The sequence below is a fragment of the Pectinophora gossypiella genome, chromosome 6 (assembly GCF_024362695.1).
Source record: "Pectinophora gossypiella chromosome 6, ilPecGoss1.1, whole genome shotgun sequence".
NCBI lineage: Eukaryota > Metazoa > Arthropoda > Insecta > Lepidoptera > Gelechiidae > Pectinophora > Pectinophora gossypiella.
This window is the reverse complement of record NC_065409.1, coordinates 11056565-11082901: the sequence shown is the minus strand read 5'-3', so window position 1 is coordinate 11082901 and position 26337 is coordinate 11056565. Positions and strand designations below refer to the sequence as shown.

General features: G+C 40.2%; 1 protein-coding gene across 4 annotated transcripts in view; it reads right to left on the bottom strand.

Moving 5' to 3' along the window:
• Positions 1 to 26337, bottom strand: part of LOC126367516 (transmembrane protein 132E) — a 75711-nt gene that overhangs the window by 5720 nt on the left and 43654 nt on the right. For 2 of the 4 annotated variants that reach the window (XM_050011057.1, XM_050011056.1), the window contains exons 2-13: positions 24435 to 25266; positions 21844 to 21990; positions 16055 to 16322; positions 10069 to 10212; positions 8962 to 9136; positions 7875 to 8023; positions 6418 to 6619; positions 5545 to 5747; positions 2763 to 2931; positions 883 to 1155; positions 327 to 464; positions 206 to 246 (exon numbers count right to left, since the gene is read on the bottom strand). In XM_050011057.1, coding sequence (XP_049867014.1) covers positions 206 to 246; positions 327 to 464; positions 883 to 1155; positions 2763 to 2931; positions 5545 to 5747; positions 6418 to 6619; positions 7875 to 8023; positions 8962 to 9136; positions 10069 to 10212; positions 16055 to 16322; positions 21844 to 21990; positions 24435 to 25266 — 2741 coding nt within the window. The remainder of the gene's footprint in view (positions 1 to 205; positions 247 to 326; positions 465 to 882; positions 1156 to 2762; positions 2932 to 5544; positions 5748 to 6417; positions 6620 to 7874; positions 8024 to 8961; positions 9137 to 10068; positions 10213 to 16054; positions 16323 to 21843; positions 21991 to 24434; positions 25267 to 26337) is intronic. The other 2 variants (XM_050011059.1, XM_050011058.1) reach the window with 1 other exon arrangement.

The following is a 26337-nucleotide window of genomic DNA, read 5'->3' as shown; positions in this document are numbered from 1 at the left end:
CTTTCCGTCTCTTATGCGTTACGTAGGTAGCACACGGTAGAATGAGATTTTTATATGAAGTGTTTGGGGTGTTTCATTAGTTAGGTAGGACGCACATGGAAAACAGAATTTACAGTAATTGTAAAGGGGCCGTCCATTAATCATGCGAGGTTAAATGAAAAAAAAATCACATGATTAATGGACGGCCCCAAAGTTATAAACTCACCACTATTGCAAAGCAGAATGCTCCAAGTAAAACGTACATTCCTGTAAGAAATTAAAACAATTTTAAACTATGTGTAAGCGAATAGGTAAACTATTTATTAATACAACAGTACGATACGAACCTATTTCAACCGGAGAGATAGAGTTGCTATGCGGCTGTTGGTGTCGGGTGTGCGCCGGGGAGTTGCGGAATATTGAACCGTATTGCTGCGCTTGCACTGTTGGCTCGTGGTTGTTCTCGTCCTTGAACGGCGAGAATGCTGAAATACAATGAACATCGTTTAAAAAAAATGAAAAGTAATGAAAATTGAAACCGATGTAGGTAGAATATCTGTCCAAGATATCCAGGCACGGTACTTAGTTATCAATTGGGTTTGGATTTTTAAAATAAAAATAAACATTTATTTTACTCCGTTTTCACCAGTCACAGTAAGCATTGTTAAAAAAAGCTAATTAAATAAAAAAATAACTGACTTTAAAATCCGACTAATAAACAAGAAAAAATACACCTGTCCAAATTGGCCTACATGTTTAGAAACCCACATAGACTAACATATGTATATGAATATTGGGCGATTCCAAAAACATTGCATACGTAGGGGTTGCATATGTGAATTGATAACCTCCTTTTTTGAAGTCGGTTAATAAGGGCACCAATCGCCCTATGGTCGTTCTTACCTTTCAAAACATCGCTAAGATCGTTCATTCCGTTCCTGATCCCCCCACGCGCCATTATATCGTCATTCTGCGGCGTGTCCGGCCTCTGCGGGGCGTCTCCCCCACTGAAGTCTACATCCACACTAGCAGCGGCCGTGGCCAGTGCGCCAGGGATATTCTTTATATTCGCCGGGGTTTTTGTGTCGCCTTTACCAGGTAATGCTACTCGGCGGATAGGCCCGGAGCGACATTGTTCTGGGGTTAGAAGCGTCACGCGGAGCAGTTCGCCGCTGCCTGTAAGCACAAGGTTTGATATTAAGACACAATATATTAGATGTATGGCTACGTCGTTGGTAAGAGAAAACCCTGGGACTCGTGGGATCCGATTACTACTTCGGGTAGGTTTAAAACTACAACAATAAATCGCGATCTCAAACTTTTGTTTTCTTTTTGTTGTTTTTACATTATTATATTATTATAATCAATGTTTGCGCGAATACTTACAAACTATAGTTATCGACGCCTACTAAGTTTCCTGACACCTTAATTACAATAATGTTATAAGTACATAATAATTCACTAACTACACTTTGATGTAACAGAACTTTTACGTTCCCCAAAAAAAAATATCGAAGGCACAGTACAGAGTCGCCTCCGTTTAACCTTCTAATTTCATGGATAACAGACATGTGCGTCTTTTCTTTCTTTCGGCTTTGTTGACCCTTGTTATTATACCCCGCCACAACACGTCTTATACCCATTATTATTCTGATCAAAATAAAGAGAAGCAATATAGGTAGCAACATAATTCTACATCTGATCCAAATATCAAGCAACAATTATTTTTATACATGTCTCTGCCACTACATCATGTTTTTGCATAATTATGTAAGTACCCGAGCAATAAGATTATGATCCAAACATGAATTCGAAAACAAGTTCGAAAATCACTGGTTTAGGCCTATGCTGGGATTCGAAACTGCTACCTCAAATTCAAGCGTACCCGTACCTGAGTACCCGAGCAATGAGAAAATAGGTAATTATCACGTTAAATCTGTACAGCGCCATCTGTATTTTTTTTTTGGGAACGTGGCATGGAAAGTCCCTCATTGAACCTACATAGTTATGAAAAATCTACATTTAAATTAGTCAAAAGTAACAAGAGAACGTTAAAAGTGCTGAGAATTTAATTAAGTCCTTTTCGTTATTACACTGTAAAATTAATATCTTTCGATAATTTTAGTTAGTTTATAATTAAATTTTTGACGTAGGTTGTGGTGGATGCCTAGTCTTTCTTAATATTGTTACCTAATTATTAATTAAATATAATCCTATGTTAAAAAATTAAACAAGAAAAAATCCCCCCCTTTCTTCCATCCCCTCTATGTTTAAGATGTAAAGGGGAGCGTGCGACTATCTACCTCGCTCACACCTACGCGGTTAGCACGGCACACGGTAAGAAAGAGATTTTAGTATGAAGTGTCCGGGGTGTGCTCTTGATTGCTTGTGGCTCGGCCTTCCCATGACGGATTGTGTTTGCGAGTTTACGTCCCTATAAGTAAATAATAATATTAATAAAAAAGTTTATTGTGATATATCGCTAAAGGTAATACAGCATATGCCGAGATATAATAACATCGACGCTGGTTATCAGCTGCACCTGTGTTGGTACGTATGTAAAACAGAACGACCAGTTCAGTACAATTATTGATTATATTTCAATAAGATAACATTTTACAATCGACTCAATGCGCGGTAAGAATTAGATCTGTCAAAATACGTAAGCTAGTGTTGTGACGTTCATTAGTATAGTGATGTATCAGTCGATCGATTCTTATTTATCTAACAGTACGTAGTATTGTATGAATTTGTATGTTATGTAGTAGTGTAATTAAGGTTACCTTCTCCGACGGCGATGACGCGCGGGTGCTTGGACGCCAGCATGGGCGCAAAGGCGACCACCTCGGGGTCGAGGCTCTCCACCACCAGGTAGTAGTCCGACACGGCCACGTCGCGCAGCGCCGTGCGGCTCTTGTCCGAGAACTCTATGTCGATGTCCAGGAGACCCTCCTGCGATAGCATTATGTGTCTTAAATGACTGTTCATATAACATAGCATCAAACCTATATGCCGAAGGGGTAGGCAGGGGTGTACAGCATATACAACCACTTCTTGCCAGGTATGTTTAAGTGCCATTAACCTAATAAGGGGGAGGATGATGAATGAAAGTGCGAGAATCATAAAAGCGAGCACTGGTATGGTAATTGGTGACTAGAATGGACGTGTTCGTAGCGTAGGGCCCTATTGCGGGAAACATACAGACCATAAGAACGAAAGATATATATTATGTATCGAGTCTTAGAAAGATCCTGCCTATCCTTAGCGGCATGGGTACTAGTAAAAAAATATATATAAAAACAAATAGGGAGCCTATTGCCATTAACCGGGCACAAATCCTCAAAACCCCTTGATATCTGAGTCGCGATTCGAACCCATTATACTATGATGTAAGTCACGCGTTCTCTGAATATGGCTATTACGGATGTCCGAACAGGGCAGGGCTAAGTTACTGTGTTTTATAAACTATTATAGGTACTTCGTTAAACATAGCTGCTTTAATTTGACAGCTGTCAGAACAATTCATTTTCCTGACATAACGCTTTTGCACTAGGCTCTATACTGCCTATCTCCCAATAAATCAATAATTTCTCACCTATTGTCATATTTTCTGGACACCTAGACCTAAAATACAGGCTATCTTTTCTAGATTAGATTCCAGCCTTCACAAAATCCCTGTCCTAAATTTATGATCACAAAAAAGATATTAAAAAGAATTTAGCGATTTACTTTAAAGACTATTCGAAAGCTGCAAGTGGATGACAACTATTGGTGTCTAAAGATAAATGTAGACCATTAAATATCAAATAATAGAAAGTAAGGGGCGGGTCGTGATTCTCGTGATGAAGTGGTATGATTATTACCACATAATCATCATCATCATCATCAGCCTATTAACGTCCCCACTGCTGGGGTACGGGCCTTCCCTATGGATGGATAGGGAGATCGGGCCTTAAACCATCACGCGGGCCCAGTGCGGATTGATGGTTATTAACGACTGCTAATGCAGCCGGGACCAACGGCTTAACGTGCCTTCCGAAGCACGAAGGAGCTCGAGATGAAAACTTTTCTTTTTGTGGTCACCCATCCTATGACTGGCCTTTGCGGAAGTTGCTTAACTTCAACAATCGCAGACCGAGCGCGTTTACCGCTGCGCCACCGAGGTCCTCGACACATAATACTACCACATAATACTTATATCTAAACCACCTAATGTTCCAAGCAAAGGTTTTTTGCGCAGCACGCAGGTAGTAAGAAATTATCGATCCTATTGAGAACACTGAGAAAATAGGTAATTATCACGTTAAATTTCGACAGCGCCATCTATATTATTTTTGGGGAACGTAGCTTGGATAGTCCCTCATACAAGGTGTTAGTGACATCGTAACGAAAACTTTGATGGGTGAGTGTATGGGACATACCTAATAGTCTACCATTTATGGTCAGTCACATCTCTAGCGCGAGCAATCCAACGCGTCTCAATGTTTGGATCTTGTAATTAAATTAATATCCTAAGTAATACAGTTCATTCAATTGTTTGTGTGGGGTTTTATTGAAATTACCAACGCTCCCTACAGTGAGTCAGACCACGATTCTGAGTCGATATCAAGCAGAATTTTGCCGTCGCAAAAGTATGGAACTGAAAATAATTAAAAAATAACACTAACATTTTCATGAATTTTCCGAGAGGAAATTCCACTTGTTATCAACTCAGAATCATGCTCTAAGTCATCCCTCTCAGTATTCGGTACGATGTCACTAACACCCTGTATTTTATATCGTATTTATGTTCAAATAGTTCGTTTAGACCTTTCTACTCGTGCTACTATTGATTTAAGGTAATTAACTGAATTTGAAATATAGTTGTAGGTATTAACTTAACATAATAGTGGTGGTTTCAGTTTTCAACCTTTATTAAATTCAGCTTTAGTTTAATGTTCATAATTTTAGAAGTTCAACAGGAAATAGGATTTAATATTCAGCAGGCATTTTGAATATTATAATAGAGTTAATTTGAGTTAGGTGTTGTGCAATGATATTACATTGGTGTTGTGTCGAGTATACTAGACGTAAGGTGACGAAAGGGATTATGACGTAATTAGTGTAATAACTGAACAAATATGTTTCGAAAGAGGCAATGTCAAGTGTTGAGAGCTGCTTTTGATGTTCTTATTGCTGTTTTTTTGACACGACTTATTATAGAATTGCCTCAAATAACATTTACTACTTGGCCGGAAGTATTGAGAGTGCAATCTTAAGTCGGGAGTCACGACTTGGCCGAGATGAGAGCTCAATAGGAATGAAGAACTGAGTTGACAGTATCTTTATAATGTTTCATCTGATTATTGTGTGATCTATCCAGATCCTAATTATTAATATTTTTTTAATCATTATAATCAGCAGATCAACTGAAGTAAGCTCTAAATATAGATGGACATTTCATCATTAATATATCTAATAGTTATCTATTAAAAAAAATGTTTTTGTAAGCTATGGTTTACTTTATCGTTAGGGAAACTGATATGCACATTACAAATGATTGCATTAACACTGTATTTTACTAACCTGATATTGTGCAGTCAATCTTCTAGTGACGGTAGTTTCAGACACGTATCCATTCTCAATGGCAGTGTCCGGTGAGATGTTCAGTTGCAATCCAGAGATGACTCTCACCAACAGACGGGATATGGACACTTTGTCGTTCATCACCCGCACTTCCCGTAGTCCGATCACCCGACCTGTGCCAAAGTATGTCGTCAAACGCGCACCTAGCAGGAAAATAAAAAGAAAAAAAGAAAAATTTGAATGTGCTCGGTGATACGGCGTGCGAGGAAAAAACAAAAAGGAAATAAAGGATAATTGGACAAAATTGGGCTTTCTCTGCGTGATTTTTTAAGTATGTTTTGAGTGTTGGTAATAAAGAAAAGTCCAAATAATACGGACACATCATTTATGCATGAACTTTTTTAAGAAGAAGCCATAATAAAAAAGAAACTTAGACGGTATGGTGAATCTGCGTCAAACAAATTATAAACTCGTTGAAACCCTCAATGGGAAACCTCTAGAGTAAGTTTCTCAAGGATTCCGGTTTTAGAGTAGGTCTCCTGTTTGGGAATAGGTAAGTTTTAAGAAGTTTAGGGCTTTTTCGTCGTAAGAGGATGTAAAATCCAAAAGTTCTATTTCCCCTTTAATCTGTTTGTGAATGTGGAAATTCGTGTAAAAATAACAAAAGGATAAAATAAGTTTAGTTTGATCAATAACAACATTACAATTGTGTCTACTAAACATGATAAGTAACACACTGAGTTATTAATGAATGCTAATTCCCCATTTGTTCTATGCCACGATTTTGAAGGCAAAACGATATTATGAAACTGTAAAAAACAACATATTCAATACCCAATAAGACAAATTAAAGGGTCATGTATCAATGCTTACCGGTAATAGGCGAAAGAACTTGCACCTCGGTTCGACCCGGCGTGCGTCCTTGCAGCACTTTGCCTCGCAGCGAGGCTATGCGGGGGTCTGCCACGCGCATCAGGGACAACACTAGTTCTGTCACCTTGAGCCACGTGCGACGCGACACGAAATACGACACGCGCCCTGAGTCGTGGTCCTTCGCCAAGAAACGGGCGAATACCTGTGGAGAATATCCAGTTGTTTATTGTTTTAGCGAGAGTATAGGCATATAATAATACGTATAGAACGGCAACTCTCCGCTCTTCACCAGCGGCTAAGCTAGGTTTACCTCACCCCCTCAGTCTACAATCGTATGACGTCAGAGGTCACACACACAGATGCGCGTATACGATAACGTCAATATGTAGCGTCTGTGTAAAACGAGGTTTTTTTCTATGAAACGTCAAGATTTTTGGAGGAAAATGGAAAGTAAGCTGTTTTTTACATTAACTTATCTACAGTACCTATTTTTAAAGTATTTATAACATTTTTGCAGCAAATAAGAAGAAATGTTAGCATTATTTTGGCTTTGTTCAGTCAAACACTGCTTTTTGCGTCTACAATAACCACGCCACAATTTTAAAACGAACCACGTCGTCAGAAGTAATAATTTTCCAAGATAAAATCTTTGAAATTAAATGCACTCAAACAATGTGAAGCAATTATAATTATTGCAGGAGTTTAACCTTCCCATTTCTAAGTCGGACAAATGGGTTTAGTTGCGAATTCCTTTGAAAATTAATTAGGCAAGAGGCAATAATTTATCCGCAAATTCATTAGCTTTTCTCTTCGCAAACAGGAATACCAATGGGAGTTTTCCGCGAAGACTTTCTCTCGGCAACTTCAGCCTTCATTATGAGTTCGCCCACGAGGTCATTACAGATGACATGGCATAATACGACGAGTTGACCTAACTTTGTCGCTTGTCCAAGAATCTTATCATTTGTTTCTTCTGGCTGCCGTTATTGTCAGCAGTTTTCGGGGGACGAAAATAAGTCTTTGTTGTCGTGAGACAAATAATAGAAGGGAACAAGCCAGGAGTGTTTTTTCTTAACACGGTAAAGCATAAATTTTGCTCATGATCGTTCAGTTTTAGATTCCCAATAATCAGCACTAAAGTTTTTATTTTGTAAATATGGATATGAGACCATATGGACCATAATAGCTTTTTTTTTTGACGTGACTTATTGTAGATTTGCCGCAGAAACCATAATAGCGCGGCTTGAGCCCTAACCCAAAATATTGTCTTCTTCTATCGTGTGGGTTGTGCTCATCAACCCCGTGGGGGGACCCCTCGCAATGAAGCAGTCTGATAAAGTATGCTTCATACTCCCTGGACTGATTGAGACGAGGTCTTTACCCAGTTGTGGAATATAATGTACTAGGTTTGTTATATAATTTTAAATTAAGAAAAAGTCTGGTCAAAGGTGTATTACCTCAACATTGCTCTGCTGGTACCGCATCCTACAGGAGCGCTGGTCCGTCAATGAGTTGGTGTTGTCAGGCCGCGCTCCGCCCCAACCTCGCGCAGACAGCGACCGCTTCATCCGGTCCTTGGAACTTGCATCGTCAGATACCCTCCAACCTGGATATATAGTATACATACACGTGTTTTATACTCTCCAGTAAAATTACAAATTTTTAATAAGTAAGTAATAATATTCTAAGAGGAAATTTACTGGGCAAATAAATTATATCCTATCCTAAAAATAATGAAAAAGGTTTTAATCCTATGCCTACGCAAAAAAGCAAAATCGTATAAATTTATAAATAATTATAAAATTTAATTAATTAAGGAACAAAATCTAGGTAACAAGATTTTTCTCTTATCGACATTATTTTCTTAATCATTTCTTGCAATGCGATGAATAAACGATGAGCAGCTTGAGCTTCAGGCAGTTTCTTAGAAACTGTGAAGTATATACAAAGATCGGAGTGGAAAAATATAAAACGGCAACTACCACGCAAATCCTATGTTCACAGGTATGTTTCACTTGTAAATCTGATAACCTCATTGATTAGGAGAATTAAACAACATCAAGCCTGTCTGAGACTTCTCCTGTCGATTGAGCGGTACAATGCTGCTTCAGAATTGGCTTGCAAAGTTTATCACTTCGCGACAATGGTGTCACAAATCGTCTGAAACAGACGCATAAGGCATGTGGTCTTCTTCTATCGTGTGGGTTGTGAGGTGGAGTACCAACCTCATCAATCCTGGTGTCAGGGTTGCTATTATTATAGCCGCCAAAGACCCCTGCAATGGTTCATGTAACGACTACTTACTTACATCAGTAAGTAGTAACCGGGACCAACGGCTTAACGTGCCTTTTGAAGCACGGATCTTCTTGCTTTCGGACAATCTGGTGATCAGCCAGTAATGTCCTAACCAAACTAGGGACCACAAAGTAATTTTTGTGATATATTCCCACCGGGAATCGAACTCGGGACCTCCGGATCGTGAGCCCAACGCTCAACCACTGGACCACGGAGGTTGTTAAGCCTGTGGTGATGTGAATAACTGACCTTTGATTTGCGAAAGGCGACTGTCGTCGACGTCAACTTCGAGCGGGTACTCGGGCATCCAGACGGTGAAGCGAGCTAGACCCGTGTACGTGCCATACTTGACGATCACCGACGCGTTAGACGAGCCGCGGATCTCGGACCCGTCCACGTACACTGAACTGCACGATGATGACACCTGAGCAATATAGGTGTTCATTAGTATTTAGTCTTCTTTTTCTTCGTTGTTCTAGGTTTACGCGTTTATTACCAAAATTCAAAAACATAATATCGAGTTATTACCGCGTTAAAATGTTGCGAGTACCAGTTATCTCGTGATTGTGGTACTTGCAACAGTGTTCAAATATCGGGAGTCTATATATATATATATATATATATATATATATATATATATATATATATATATATATATATATATATATATATATATATATATTATATATATAATATATATATACAATGTGAGCCATAATATTAAAAAGAACTTAATAATAATTAACTTAATACGATAGATAAATATTTAAATAAATCGTGAGCGTAATTCAAGAACAAAATATAAGGTTCTCTCTTGTTGCTTTTGACATTCAACATCGTTATCACGGGTGTTCTGTTACAGTTGCTTAGTTTAGCGACCTTACGAAAGGGCTCTTGAAGAAATACACTTCAAGTTATTGTTCATTCTATGTTGAAAGGTAACAAAGGTGAGTTATATTTAGAAAGTTACCCAAACTACTTACAACGTAAATGGGGTGCGCATGCGGGTGGACATGAAATAGCAATAGAGCTTGCTAGGTGTAAAGGGAATTCGATTGAAATGGTTCAAGTGATTAATTTACTACTTAATTACCCAGCAACCAACGAGTAGCACCTCCTGCTCACAGAAGAATTTAAAACACCCATATTTAAATGAATCATTCTAAGGTTGGTTAGTTTTGACGCATTAAGTTTCCACTCACAGGTGCGTTATTGCGAGCGTCAGAGGCAGGTCTTTTAAAAAGTTCCGAGTTTTGTTTGCACCCGTTCACACAGAATTCAGCAGAGCGTTTCATAGAAATTCCTGGGTCCTAGCTCCAGAATGTTCCCATTAGTTTTATCCGCTAGTTTCCCCACCTTGAGCACGCTCTCGTCCTCGGAGTGGCAGGAGCTCTGCAGCGTGACATCGGCCACCTGGCCCGCCTGCGACACGATCAGCACCTTCATCGCCTGCGACACCTGTCGCCCCGTCAGCACCGCCGTGTTCAGCACCTCCCAGTTCTGTATACAACACAATTACGTTCATTATTCAACTGTGATATTAGACCACACAAAACAGAAAAACCCCCACTTATACAACACAGGCATCTAGACACAAAACCAGGCGCTAGACACAAACCCCCCCTTCAGTCAATCGGAATGATGGATTGGTATGAAGCATACTCTATCACTACAGGTTGGTGGAGATGTTTGAGCTAGTAGCCAACCCAGCGGCTTGAATAATAAACACAAACAATGAAAATCCGAGTGAGAGCCCTCAGCACTCAGTATCTGCCTGGCATAGTAATAAAAATAAACAAAGGACCAGACGTTAGAAACTTGATTAACCAAGGTTGCCTGTTTGGTAATAAAGTGAGATTTATTCTACATTAAGAAAGTTAAAAAAATAGAAATCGCGCGTTGACGGAAACCATTGTAAAGCAATGTGCCTGTCTGAAAAGTTTCTCAACCAATCCGCAGTGCAGTATTGGCGGGAGCATGCTCCAAGTCACCTTGCCTTCCCATATTAAAACGTGATATCTAATAACTTTCGGATTACGGAATAAACCGTCCCTGTTTTTATTTATAATAACGTGCTCCATCTTTGCTCCATTATAGACGGCGATATGGCTGACCACCTATCCCGTTGGACTAACAGAAAGCTCGGTGAGGTGTGGGTATACTTGACTGACTATACAAATTGCCTAATTGATTAAATTACTCATTAAAAATTATTGTCTCAGTAGGAGTAAAATTTTGTAATAAAATTTTGCAAATCAATAAACACAACACATACACATATAGTTTGTTTGTTTCCATTTACGGTGAATGCTGTGTACGCATGTAATTGGCAAACATATATACCAAGTATTTCTTTCTATTTATAATGTTGTCTGTAAAAGTTTAATATGTATTGCTGTATGTGTACCTAAATAAATAAATAAATAAATAAATAACACAATCAAGGTATTCAACCAAGAAGATGAATTATCTGTTTCATTATGAATGTTCATTACAATTTATGAGACATCAAATTGATTAATTTTTGTTTTCGGTCTTTCGTCGAACATTTTAATTCAATATTTCATTGCGAATGTACGAATTATTTATTTAGTATGATTCTAATACTGTGGGATTATTTTAAACTAAGGATAAAAAACAATGGATCTAGTATTTCACCCCTAGATTTTTAGTTTTCATCGGTTTTCGGTAACTCAGTTTTATAATAACCACGCAACGAAACGAGACACATACACAAAGTAACAACCCCTAACTAAAACCTTGGGCTTTTATTTATTCATCAGTAAGCACGCTAAAAATAAATTAAGAACCACTTACTCGAGCCTAGGTGGTGTGGATTGTATTGTGTTCATAATATGAGAAGTTATGAGAACAGCCCTTTGTAAATGCGTGTATTTCATTAAACAGAATGTTATAGTGTCGCTATCTAATTAGCAGCTCAAGAGCGTAGTAGAGAAAACAAAGAGCATTGTAACAGATGACAGCTTAAGATAGCAAACTAATTGCAGGCGAACAATAATGCGGTTCAACAGATCACTTCATCATTCACTGTAGTTTAATTACTTTAATCATCTCGAGTACAGGAGGGGGCGTTTATCCGTCAGTCGACGACTAGTGTTGTTCTAAGTTTAATAGTTCAGATCCGGAACTAGTAGCGGTTAATGAGCCCTTGTGGTCTGGCTGTTAAACATTTCTATGTCTCCTGGGAAACAATATTCGCGGTACCATCAAATTACGTTAGAATAAACTAGTTCAGCTATATTATTCCCATACGAAATATCTCTCTACTAATTATTGGGCTCTCAATATAATTATGTAGTAGCTATTTGTACACTAATGGGTGGTTTGGTTACGATGCCTAACTCTACAACACTTTAGGTATTTCGTGCTGAAATAACGAGCTAACAACAAAGTAGCTCATCCAACATAACTCAACAGAACATATCACTCTCAAACCTGTGATAAATCAGCTCGCAAATTCAAAGGTCCCGTGAACACGCTTGTAAGACTTTACAAGGAGGAAGGATATACCTATCTCTCGGGAAATCAGCATTTCACCAGTTTCGCGGTACCTTTACGTAAGCAAACTTATAGAACCATCCAAGTGTGTTTAGTTGTGTGGATTTAGTTGGTACCGTAAGAAACGTATCCTTTCGCTTACATGCAAAGTTGAAGTCACCGTTATTAAAACATTTATAAAAACATACATAATAATATGTCTCAAGAATTATAATGCTATGCAAATTGTAATTACACTTTTGGTATTATGTATGTACGTTTTACTGACAATGTTTCAGAACACTAAGTTTTTTATCGTTAAAGTTTCGCCTAGACCTATATCGCACCTGGCGCTGGCGGTATGAGTGGAACGAGGTGCTATAAAAATGTCATTGATAGTGACGTACCTACCGAGTTGCAACTTTAGCTGTGATACGACCAAAGAGTACGTACAGTCGAAATAGAATACACGTGAAACAAAAATAGCCTTTATTCACCAATTATTATCATCGGCGGCGTTTCTCAAGACAAACCCCCTGACTCTCCCCTAAATACGTACCTGTTCTGTCCGACCTCGACACATACAGCTCGGGGCACTAGTTAATGACTCAAAGTTCATACCACATAAACTAATTACTTTATAAATATTATGCCGTAACTCTATTAAGATGACCACATTGGTGTAGTGGTTAAGCGTCTGGACCAATGTAGCGTTCCTTGGGTTTGTTTCAGGAACAAAACAAACTTATATTTTTATACATTGTTTTAAGTTTACGCGGTTATTATCATGATTAACACATAATAACGGGTTCTTACCGCATCATCCCGTGATCATGGCACTTGCAACAGTGTCAAAATATCGGGAGTCTCATATCCCTTTTTTAAACGCGGTAAGAACCCGTTATTATGTGTTTTAATTATATCTTTATCGCTAATATATTTGACCATTTCGCTTGATGGTCATTGACGGTGTGGGGTGTGTAATTTTTGACACAATATCAGGTGTACTAATTTTGATTTCACTAACACTCATGTGACGTAACCTAAGGTAGGCTACGGAATACGGAACTAGAAAGTAGATGCCTGTTATTACTAGATGCCTATTATTTGAGAGGTTGAGACATTTAGTTTAGGAAACACAGACGGCCACTTCACAAAATTGTACTGTGTGTTTTTGTTTCTTTGGGTATGCTCATTATTTATTTATTTAATCTCTCTAATTTGTAAGGAGTTGTCGAATAATTTGTCATATCTACTCGTACGATCTTAACAAACTGTAGCCAGCATAGATACGGGTATACATGTTGGAGTTCTATGTTATGTAAGTCAATTAAGGCATTATATTACCCAGAGACATTATGTAAATCGAAGCTCAATACAATCGTTGTTTGGCTTGGCTTATTCATTCATGATAATTTGAGCGTTTATTCCAAACATGAGCGTTAATTGGATGGTGTCTGATAGAGTCAGAATGTTTGTCGGGATGTTTATACAGGGTGTTATTCCTGCCACATGATCAAATTAATTCTTATTATGTAAAGACTGAATCAGACACATCTCACTATTTAGCAGGAAAACATGAAGATAATTACATAAGAAATTCGCCTCTATCCTGCCCGTGTCACTAATACATGGTGTTAGTGACATCATAACGAAAACTTTGAGGGATGAGACCATGATTCTGAGTTGATATCAAGCAGAATTTTCCGTCGCAAAAGTAGGGAACTGAAAATAATTAAAAAAACATTAAAATTTTCATGAATTTTCCGACAGGAAATTGCACTTGATATGAACTCCGAATCATGGTCTGAATCATCCCCCTCAGTATTCGTTACGGTGTCACTAACACCCATACCTACTTGTATGGCTACTCTACTAGTATGTACTTGTAAGGGGTGTAAGTGACATCGTAACAAATACTGAGAGGGATGATTCAGCTCCTTATTCTGAGTGAATATCAAGTGGAATTTTCCATCGCAAAAGTAAAGAATTGAAAATAATTTAAAAAAAAAACACGAATTTTGCGACGGAAAATTCCACTTGATATTAACTCAGAGTCATGGTCTGAATCTTCCCCCTTAGTATTCGTTACGAAGTCACTAACACCCCGTATTAGTGACACGGGCAGGATAGAGAGGCGAATTTCTTATGTAATTACCTTCGTGTTTTCCTGGTAAATAGTGAGATGTGTCTAATAGTCTTTTATATAATAAGAATTAATTTGATCATGTGGCAGGAAATAAACGTTATGTAAGATTATGAAGATAGGTAGGTATTAAGAGAAAACTCAAAATCCGTTTGACGATTATGAAAAAATATTACTTGGCTGATTTTTTTGTTATGATATTTTATGGCATACCTATAAATCCAATGTATGCAACAATTATGTTACAAGGCTAGAGCTACAGCCTCATATGGAAGACGAACGAGGCGCTGTAATTTGCTATAGACCTTATTCAGATTAGTCGCTTAGACGAGTAGGCGCGGGATTGTATGGCGTGGGCCGCAGCCTCCGCCTGCCTCCATTACCTCCGATAACACTCCCATTAGCCACTTCATTCATGCTAACATTGTACCATTAGATGTTAATCCCGACGATTTGTTACAATCACTCCTATACCCCGCGATAACAACCTTTGTGCCACGTTATCCCGCGATGAAAGAGAGCTTATCCCTTAAATCAGCTTGTTAGACGTGCCCCTTGAAGGCAACTCGATAGCCCATTGTTCTCGAATCCGTCCCGTCAAGAGTAATTTATTCGTTATTTTTTTCACAGTCCAACCTATAGCCACACTCCGGACATTTCATACAAACAACCTCGTTTTACGCAGACACCACACATAGACGTTTTGTACTATGTACACGCGCATCTGTGTGTGTGACGTGTGACACCCGTACGAATCATGTGTAATATATGTCCGAAGGGATGTAAGGTAAACCTACCTCAGACGCTGGAGGGGAGCGGAGAGTTGCCGTTCTATACGTAGTATTCTTCCTTATTCTATGCTATAGGCTAGTCCGAGGTCGCGTCAGAGTCATAAAACCTTTGAAACTCAATAAAGATATCGTTATAGCAATAAAAGGAGCTCCCTTCGTTCCATTAATTACTAAGAAAATACCTTGCGGTTAAATTATCGGCGTAATCGACGTCTCAATAAATTGTTAATTTCGGACGCGGGGCGATAATAACCGGCGGGATCGAGTGGGTGTCTGAGATTGCGATTGTGCAAGTATATTTACGTGTTCGGAAACGCAGCGACAATACGATATGTACCGCTATAGGGCAGTTTTTTCTAAACGTCAAAACACGAAAGTACTATTATTACAGTGTTTTTTTCATTAAAATTCATAATAAGTTAAATAGAAAAATGAAAACGTTTTTTGTCACCTTTAGATCTGTCTTTATTTAGTAATCAGAATTTATCTTTGATCTAGGAAACTATCCAATTGCCAAGGGGCGGCTTTCGACACTTGACACCGGCACGAGTAATGCCTCGTGTTTTTTATTTGCGACATAATTGACATCCTAATACCTGAAGGTGCGGCTACAATTCAGGTTTGTTTTAATTTAACTAGGTAGATTACCTTTGTAATCACGTACACAACTATTGCGTCGGGATCATACCCCTATGCCACAAAATCTACAGTTTCGATCTTATGAGCTACGATCAGTTCACAGAATTGGTCTTTATCGATCTAATCTAAATCATCAGGAAAGCGCTTTTCATCGGTTTTCAGATAGAACAGTTCCAAAGCACACCACGTAACTCCTGGACACAACCTTTCCATCATTAACTGTTGCTACCATACCCACAATAAAAATAATAGAGCTTTCTTCACGCACCTTAGATATAGGCAGCACGGCTTGTATGTCATCCTTCTCAATGTCCAGCCTAGTATTGACTCTGTGTTCGTGAGGTGGTTCCTCCGTGGTGACCGTAGTTGTCGGGGCTGCAGACACTCTGGCTGACCAGCTGAGGCGCGCCGTCCCGCGACCGGATTCCCCCTCAGAGGCTTCCGCTTCTCCCTCGCCCTCTGCACCTACTTCCACCAGCCAGGTAAGCACTTCTTCCCATCCTGGACCACCAGCGCCACTGCCTTCTTCTTCTTGCCTGGTAGATTGGATTGCATGGTTTAGTATAAAAATAATTTATTAGTATGTATAATACGACTAGAGGGCAACAGTAACTGTCAGTACTATTCAGAGGCGGAGGACAGCAATCCTAGTACGCCTTGAAATAGACTACTCTGGGCGCCATCTCACTCGCGTCAGACAGATTACCGCGGGGCGGATGGCAAGAAAGAAACCACTGCCCTATTTTTCCCAAAAAAAAGTAGCATGGAGAATGCTACACCGACAAGAGCGTGGCTCTTAAATTAATGATGTTGATGATGTTAATAGAAATATAAAGATGAGCAAAGAGCAAATCCCAGGCAACCAATAAGTTGCCCTATATACGTTGCCATCAAGATATGAGCAAGGTCAATTGAATATATTTTTAGATAAGTAAGTAGGGTATAGTAGATTACCTATCCCATTACCTAAAATAACTTACAGGAACATATAATTGTAAACGCAAATGTGTAATTGTAGCCTCAATTCCACTATGTTTCAAGCTTGGACGTACATAAATAAATAAACTGGAGTGTTAATCCTTCCGATAAGAGCATTTAAAGCACTTAGGAAGTAACTGCGGATTTGAATAACATTTTTAGTTCGTATTTTTTAAAACAACACTGAAATATAGTGTGATTGAATATATTTTCTTACGATTTGCATTTAATTCGTATGTGTAGCAGTAAGTCAGAACGGAAGCAGCGATATTACCTAAGCAATAATAAGTTCAGAAGTCGTGACGTCGGATTTCATTAGGCAGCAGCGCGGGCGCGCTCGATTTATAGCCCGCGAACGGAGCGCACCGTCCTCAACAAAATTGCCAACAAATCCGCCAGGAAATGAAACCACGCTTTATTTCATTACAAGGACAATGAATAAGAAATATGTTATTATACCAGTCTAGATTTCACTTTGCAATCGAGCAAATTTGCTTCCAGAATTTGCAAGTGTCGACGATCTAATTGCACAGCGTCCGTATTTGCGTAACAATGGCGATTCAATCTCGCTTATCGCGTTTGCAATACGAATAGGTTTGGTATTCCCCATCTCAGCAAGACGGATCCGGGTCAGTTGACCCACTTACTAACAATGGTGTCGAGCGCGAATAGCCCTCTAAGGCGAGGTTTGAGAAAATAGAAATGGAATGAATCCTTTAAACCCGGCTGCACCGCACCGGCGGCACGCGGCGGCGGCGGCACCGGCTGGCCCGCAGACGCGGGGTCGGCGATGCAATCTCATTCCTATCGCTCGCTGCAATTTGTTCGAAAACAATTTACTTTTAGAATTCCTAAGCTAGATTCCTAAGCTTAGTTATCCTGTTCTCCGTATAATACCTGATATTAAAATCTCATACCTATGTTCCTTATCCGATCCAATTGGATTCTTGGGATTTCATTTACGTGTGTAAGTAAGCTCAAAGCTTTTGATGTTATGTTACTATAACGCTCAACTCAATGCTTTAAACTTCATTCGTTTCGTATAAAAACAAATGTTGTTATGGATACAGAATATTGATTGTTTTAGTGCTACGGCTACCTATACTGTAGGTTGAAGGTCTCTATGGTGTTTTCATGTTAGTACATAGAAAATTGATATCTCGTGGTTTCCAGGATTTGTGCCCACATGTGCAACCCCCTGGGACTTAAACATAGCTGCCGACATAGTAACAGATTATAAATCAATGGCTGGCGTGGAATGGGTGCACTACACACCACTGCCTACCCCTTCACGTCGCTAGCATAACATTATGTTATGTAATGTTAAAGGTTTCTTATAAATAAGATCTAAATATCTTCTTCCTAAATGACTTTCTCAAGTCTCATTAATAATAATTTGTGTTTCTATGTACAAATAAAGTAAAAAATAAATAATGATTGTTTTGTCTAAGTAACAAAGGTCGAATATCACAAAATCGATAGCTAGACAAAATAATTCATAGACCGGGTCAGACATTACACGGCATAATGTATACTAAGCCGTTTAGATTACAGCCCAAATTTGCCGTAATGGCTGGCTATCACAATAACAAAAATGATAATACCGTAATTATTTTATAAATAAATATTACTTAATGGTGCATTTTAGTGTTTAAATTTTGGATTTAGGCGCACAAAAAGGGGGCCAAATCCGTGTAAACTCAAAATCGTGTCTCGCTGTTTATACATAATATTAAGTAGGTACCTATAAAGAAATATCTTTGGCTATAAGCCAAACCCAAGATTGACCAACTAAATTACGGCAGATTTGGCGGTCGTGACAGTGGTTTTAGTCTTGGCAATCTATCATCAAATGAAGCTTAATGCTAGAACATTTAACGTGTCAAGGCTGTAGTCGCCCCAGTTATTAATCGCAGTGACAGTTGACTTTACCTACCAGCAAATTGGGGCGGTCTACATCATATAGCAACTCTAGCAATCTAGCAAGTTAGCAATGTATTTTTGAATTTGACAGCTTAGAGCGTTATACCTAACTGTCACTTAAGCTCACGACTATATCCCAATGGGGTAGTTAGGGTATATCTAGTGGTTTACTCCGGAGCACGACCTCCGGAGGATCACAAGCGAAGGACCGGTCAAAACTACTCGGTACGAACACAGGAGAAAACCCGATTAATTATTCAACTTACACTTAAAAAGAGATATTTATTATGTAACAGTTATATATTATTGTTTTACTTATAATTTTTAACCCCCGATGCACAGAGGCGTGATATAGGTATTAATGCTTTTGCAGCAATGTCTGAGTGTGTGAGGGTCTCTGGCTGCTCTGTGTCATCGTAACTCCAGAACAGATGGTACGATTTGAATTTCAAATGATGATAGGTAGTCATCATCTCCTAGCGTTATCCCGATTTTGGTAGTATTGGCGAGTAATTATCATTCGAGTAATTGAATTTCATTATAAGTTTCATGTATAATATTTTGTAAATATACCAAATATCATGAATTTTCCGGAGATCAGGAAATCACCAGTGAATTTCGCCGGTTCGCAAAATTCCGCTCCGGAGAAAACCACAAGGTACATACATCGTAAGATGAACTAAGCTTTGTGGTGGTGGTAACTACCTTCTCATCAAAAAAATCGAAACACTTCCGTTTTCATTGTTTCTGTCCGAATTTAACACAAAAAAGAATTCATACGATGAAAAAAAATACATAAATGTATAGCTGGCAGTTTGGCCATTACAGTAATAAGCGAAAATTCTAAATTCAAAATTAGAATTTCATTTGTTTATCTTATAAACGAAATGAATCACTGTTTTGAGACAAATGTGTGTTTAGGGTTGGAGTACATTTAGCGTTTAAAAACTAAAAATTGGCGCCTATCCTTAAACTTTTTGTTTTTTATTTCAATACTGTGACTTTGGGACGTCTGAAAAAAGGTTTTTTTTCTAAAACGTATGGATACTTCGCCCACAGAAGGCGCCCAAGTTGTGGCATTGCTGGATTCTGGCCTTAGTCAGCGTGTTGTGGCTGCAGGACTGCATCTAAGCCTGTCATCTGTTCATAGAGTCTATAAACGTTATCGGGAGACTGGTTTGTTCACGCGCCGTTCAGGATCTGGCAGGAATCGGGTCACTTCTGAGCGAGATGATCGATTTATTGTAACAACTTCTTTAAGAAATCGACGCCTTAACGCTTTTCAACTGCAGCAGCGGCTTCGTGTTGTACGAAGGGTGGCTGTAAGTGACTCTACAATTAGAAGAAGGTTGAAGGATCGTGGACTGGTACCGCATAAGCCAGCAAATGGGCCGAAATTAACTGCAGACCATCGAAGAGCGCGCCTTAACTTTGCACGTGAGCACCTAAATTGGTCATACCTACAGTGGAGCAAAGTTCTCTTTTCTGATGAGTGTAAAATTATGCTGTATGGTAACGACGGAAGGAACAAGGTCTACAGAAGAGACGGAGAACGCTATGCACAATGCTGCATTGAAGAAAAGGTCAGCTATGGTGGCGATTCGTGGACGGTTTGGGGAGGAATCAGCGCCGACGGTAAGACAGAGCTTGCTTTCGTGTCTGGGCCACGTCTGCCTGCACTAAACTGTCATCGGTACGTCGAAGAGTGTCTCGAGCCTCATGTGATGCCCTATGCACATTTTATTGGCAACGGCTTCATATTCATGCACGACAATGCTAGGGCTCACACCGCGGGCGTCGTACGAGATTATCTTAACGAAGTCGATATCTCTAATATGGAATGGCCAGCAAGAAGCCCGGACATGAATCCCATTGAACATCTGTGGGATGAATTAAAGAGACGAATTCGAGCAAGAGATCCTGCCCCAGAAACACTTAGCCAGCTGCAAGATGCAATCCAAGAGGAATGGGACAATATACCACAGCATGTGATCGTGACTCTCATCCGATCGATGAAGAACCGTATGGAAGCAGTAATTAGAGCTCGGGGAGGGAATACAAGTTATTAAATAAACGTTTTTTAGCTTTTTTTTTCATTTACGTGTGTTGTTTTATCCATTTCCTTTATACTCCATACGGAATAAAAATGACTCATTTAACAAAATACGAAACCTATGAAAAATTCATTTAAATTTAGAACATTAACATTAAGATTTGATAAGCTCATATTACTCACTATTAAACGACATTTAACATTTATTCCTAAATGTACACATTTTTCTGATAATCCTGACAAAACGTAAACTTGCAAGGTGTTTCGATTTTTTTGATGAGAAGTGTATAATGTATTAATGTGAAAATGGACACTAAGTTTTTAAAGAAGGTTCACGTTCGTCTTGATATCTCTCCAGATCATACCTATCAGAAGCAGTAGTCTAGTAGTAATCACATGAGTCATGTCAGGGGCGTTTAGTGGCTCAATAGTAAAAGACATCAGGGTTGATGAGGTTGGTAATCCATCTCACAACCCACACGATAAGAGAGATACCTACCACGCAAATGCACGCAAATGCGTATCTACATTTGCGGGAAAATCTTCGTAGCATCCGACACATCGTTACGTGTCAAGTCCGTCGACAGCTCGAAGTGATTGCTTTAGTCAGATTTTGCAGTCAGGCGTTTGCACACCAAGCTTTACCGACCATACTATTTGCGTTATTTTTATAAGAGCAACCTGTGGATTAGCTCTACGCAGGCATACAGCGGTCTTCGAGTCCAATATAATAACGGCATCGGGGTACTGTTGAGGATTCAGCGACTCTTCGGTTGATGGTTTTTCGGCCATCATAAGAAAACACAGTGCTTCAGCGCTGGCCCGCCCTCGCTTTAGCACCAACGGTAAGCTGAGTGTTTTCTGAGTGGTAGGGTGCTCCCTACTTCTGCGGTGGTGGTTGCAGCTCCACACCGAGTATAATTGATATTGTACCTATTACATTAATAAGTACTAACACTAACATGTAACTAATTTTGTATTAACACACTATGGATATTTAGATCCGTACTGACAGGTGTCAGTACATTTTTTTGGTATGTCTGTTTGGCATTATACTATTTGCGCATTATACTTAGCATATAATATCTTATCAAGAGACTTACGTATCGAGTCCGTCGTCATCTCGCAGCGGCTGCTCCAGCCTGGTGGCAGTGACGGTAGCGGCACGGGCCTTCACCTCCGCAGTGACTGCCCAGCGCGAGTTCGCAGCCGTCACGCTCACCAGCCGTAGCCCAGACTTCACCTTCATCCTATTGACAATATTGTGGTAATGGTAGTAGGTAAATTATAGAGATTTTTGTAGGTAAGTATTTACCTACTCTATTTGCTTATTGGATTAGAAAATGAATAATGATGAGAAATTTCTGACAATTGAGCACAACAACAGACATCTACAGTCAGAGTCTACTCTCCATCAACTACCGTAACCGTTTTCCGTTATTAAAGAAGTATTTCACACAAAGAAAAACATTTGAAATGTAAGACAATGAATAATAAAAAAGCGCTTCCAAACGTTGAAATATAAAAATCCCTTTTACTAAAATATACTTTTTATGACCTGATATCCTACTGCATTGCTAACGTCATATATCCTACAACTTTATAGCGCACTAAAACTATAAAACAGGAGGAATTAGACAAAGAATTTATCTCTGAAGCAGGGCGGAATGGTTATAAGTTTCCATTTGGGCGCATACAGTGTTATTCCCGAGCGCCCCGCGGCTCATAACTCAAAAGTACGAACAGATACTTGGATGAAGTTTGGGAGCAGGTGGCCCGACCCGACTGTTATGAATCTTAGGAATACTTAATACAATACTACAATACATTTACGCATAAAACATACGAAGTTGGCCCTAAAGTTGTTTGTTTAAATTACTCTGGCTTAAATGAAGAAAATGAGTTGTTTTTTATGTTTTTTTACCTAAGGCCGTAGAATGAAGTAGTCCTTACAGATTTTTTTCCATGATACTCGCGGAAAAAATGATTAGCAAAATGATGGAAAAAGATGTACCTACCAACAACTTTTAATAATCGTGATTGCACATATTATTATTATTATTATTACAATCGGAATTCTAAATAAAATCGACTTCGTGGTTACCGAATGGAACGGAACAAATAAAGAGGAAGAAGGTAGGCAAAGAGGAAAATTACAATAATTGCAGAAATATCGGAGATTCGTTAGAGCCACCCCACTTAAATTTCAGATAAATTAGAATAGAAGGAAGATAAGATTATTTAAATGTTCGATTATACAAGATAAATCTTTCTATTTTAGATTAGGGAAGAAGGCGATTTAAAGGAAAATGGCAGTAATTAAGAAATTGTAATACTCTTTGTGCAGGCTACAAATCTAGCAAAGGGCAATAAAGTTGGTTGTTGTTGCTTGCAGTATTAGGGTCGTGTATCAAAATTTGCGCTGAGCTCGCTTGGTTTTATATTCTAGTTAGCCTGTAGGGTGGCGAGGCAGTAAATTAGGGTTAGCGTTAGTTGCGAGGTGCATAGTGAGGCTGCAACCTCGTAACTTGTGCATCAAACGCGCTGAGCTGCAACCAACTTTAAACAAGCTGTAGATTGAGGTCCAACTCATTATATAGTCTGTAGGTTTAAATACTTTGTAACAGCTTTTGTTGGTTGTAGCTAAACCGCGGCGAGCAATAGTGCTGTTGAAGAGCATAAAAATCACCTAATTTATTCTTGAATCGAGTATAGATAGACAAAAAGAAGTCGTTATCGCAGAAGAACGTTTTCTTATTTAAATACTACTAATATATTTCGTGGTGCAGTATGCCCTATACCCCCTCCGGTTCATTTAGGGGAGGCCTGTGCCCAGCAGTGGGAAGTATATAGACTATTTATGTTATATTTAGATACTGTATTGTTATACCTACTATAGACTAAACTGCTAAGTAAGATACGATGTCGCCTCAAACTGAAGTTGCACTTTTAATGGAAAATTCTCTTACTGCTGTAAATTTTTTACTTCATTTGTAGCTTTGTAACGACTTGACACAGTTAGAGAAAAGTTTGAAACGGTGCGCCGAGAACGATGCGACCGCAGCTCGCGACTCCTGCCGTCGAGCGCACTTCGCAGGCGCCTGTCTCGTCCGTTTTCAAGCCGCTAGTTAGGTACAACTTGCCGAGTTGCTTCAAGGACCATTATCTTCATTACAACCAGATTTTATTTTCGCATTCCTTTACAAAACAGGCACAATTCCAGTGCAATTAAAGATACGAGTAAGTAAAAACGAGCGCTTCCCACGCGCGACAAGTTGTCAAGCGACATGCCGGGCCACATGAAGAGCGTTATGCATAATAGTGGGCAAACACACGTCTAAAACTCAATGGACAAGACAGGCGAGTACCGTCGCTAGCTCCGAGTGGATGCGGTGACAGCTTTTCACCGAAGCTCTATACTCGCTGTCACTTGGGTGGCCTGACGTCAACACGATTGCTTAATTCAATAACATAACTGCGATAACAGGACACCGCCGGCTTCGATTTCAAATAAACGCAGTCTTTTATGAGCTGCATTCATATATTTACATACGATATCTTTAACAATAATAAGACCGTAATGAGAAATGTGAGTTTTGCTTTATCCATACTTGTTGCTTATCAGGTTTCAAACTCAGCATGAGCATTACTTATAATAAAAAGGGCAGTTGAATACAAAGAAAATATTACAAACCTGATAACAACGTGTCCGATAGTATGACTAGCATCTCGACGGACGACAAAGGGCAGATGTAGCCGGGAGTGTGGGTAGAGCGGAGCGCGGGGTAGCAGCAGCGCGGCGTCACCGGCGCGCGCTTCGCGGTACCCGGCGCGCGCGCCCGCCAGCGTCACCGTGCCCAGCGGCCACGCTGGCTGCACCGACACGCGGCCGCACGCGCTCTCCCCGCCCTCCCCGCCGCTGGCCTCCGCCGCACTGTATGCCAGCCGCACGGTCCGCGGCGGGCGTTTGCCCTTCCCGTCGGCGGGCCACCACGCCGCCGGCACTGTCAGCTCCGCCAGGCATGCGCCCTCCTCGCCTTCAGGCCCGCATGTCGCGGTCAAAGTTTTCGTGCCGAACGTGGCGTGAAGCGTGATGCACACACGCCGGGGCCGGGCGGCCGCCCGCCGTGCACCGCCTTCCCCGCCCGTGTGGAACAACACGCGCAGCACGGGCGCATCGCGGGGCAGCTCACGGAACACGAGATGTGCCGACACGTCCAGCCTGTGCGCTGTCGCGTCCTGTAGTTCCAGGAGAGTGGCATTCCTGCGAGGTGGCTCCAAGGGATCTGGAACCGCATATCTGGCCGGCACCGTTTGTTTTGTGGAGAAAGGGCCGTAGGTGGCTCGCACGGAGGCGGGCGCGGAGCCCTGCAGCACGGTGAAGCGGTCGAGCGAGAGCAGTGCGCCAGGCAGCGCCGTGCCCATGGGCTCGGGCGGTGGGCCCGCGCCGCTCCACCGCGCCGTGTGCTTCAGGAAGAAGCCGCTGTCTTTGTTCTCGAAGTGAACTTCCACAGCGAGCACCGTTCCTAAAAAAGAAATAACTTCATTAGTACAAACATGCAATAAAATATAATCAACGATTTTTAACTGTCGTAACAAGCGTAAAAGTCGAATAAGTGCTTTATTTTGGTAGCTGTCAAGAGATAAAAGGACGCCGAAGTGAAAAGCTCTGGCAGACTTCCAGATGCATTCATGTCCTGCGGCGAGACGTCAGTGCGCCCGCGGCTCGCCCCCACTTGGTGTTTACAAACATACAGATATTTTTAAATCAATTCCAGTATATTTTCGGATTACCACAGCGAAAAAATATTTTCATGATAATATTGGAGACAATCTAGTCGTTGTGGGTTAAAGGCCTTCCATCGATTCGAGGGGATATCATTGTCATTAATCATAATTACAACCAGAAGTCGTACAGCACAAAATAATTAGGGCGGAAGATCGTATTTTCTGTCCAGAATTTGTTTTTCGTCGGAGCAAAACATTTCACGAAGCGCGTAGCGTTAGTATTTGTCTGCACATAAAATATTTGCGGGTTTAAGATCATGAGATTGCGTTGCGATGTTCGCATTCGTGTGACGGACGGCTCGGCACGTCATGGCTTGACACGACCTCGTCACTCTTCCCGTTTATTGAGCCTGGGCTCCGCGTCACGTTTTCGTGGAACATATGAGCTTTCGACGAATTAATTATAATCGAATTTGTGAACCTCAGCGGTTATTGTTTTTGCTATGATGAAAATTAAGTCGGCCGCATGAGCTACTATAAAATGCGAGGCTTTATAAACGTGGTAGCGGGTTGTCTACGTAGCGGAACGTGCTGCATTTTTAGCGATGCACACGGCGCGGTAGTTAGTAGCAAATTCCTGTGCGCAGTAGGAAGCTATTGCTTCATTTGCAAGGAAACTGCCTGTTCAGCCAACACGCCGCTAACCCCATGCGCGAGAGAGGATAATAAAAAGCTTTAGCACGTGACGCTCTTAGAACAAAGAAAAATTCACAGAGCTTCAGTACAACCCTTCCAGGGGAGACGTTGCCAGTCGTTCAAAAAGAATAATGTTCTCAATATGTTACGTTATTTATTCGCAATCCTGGAGC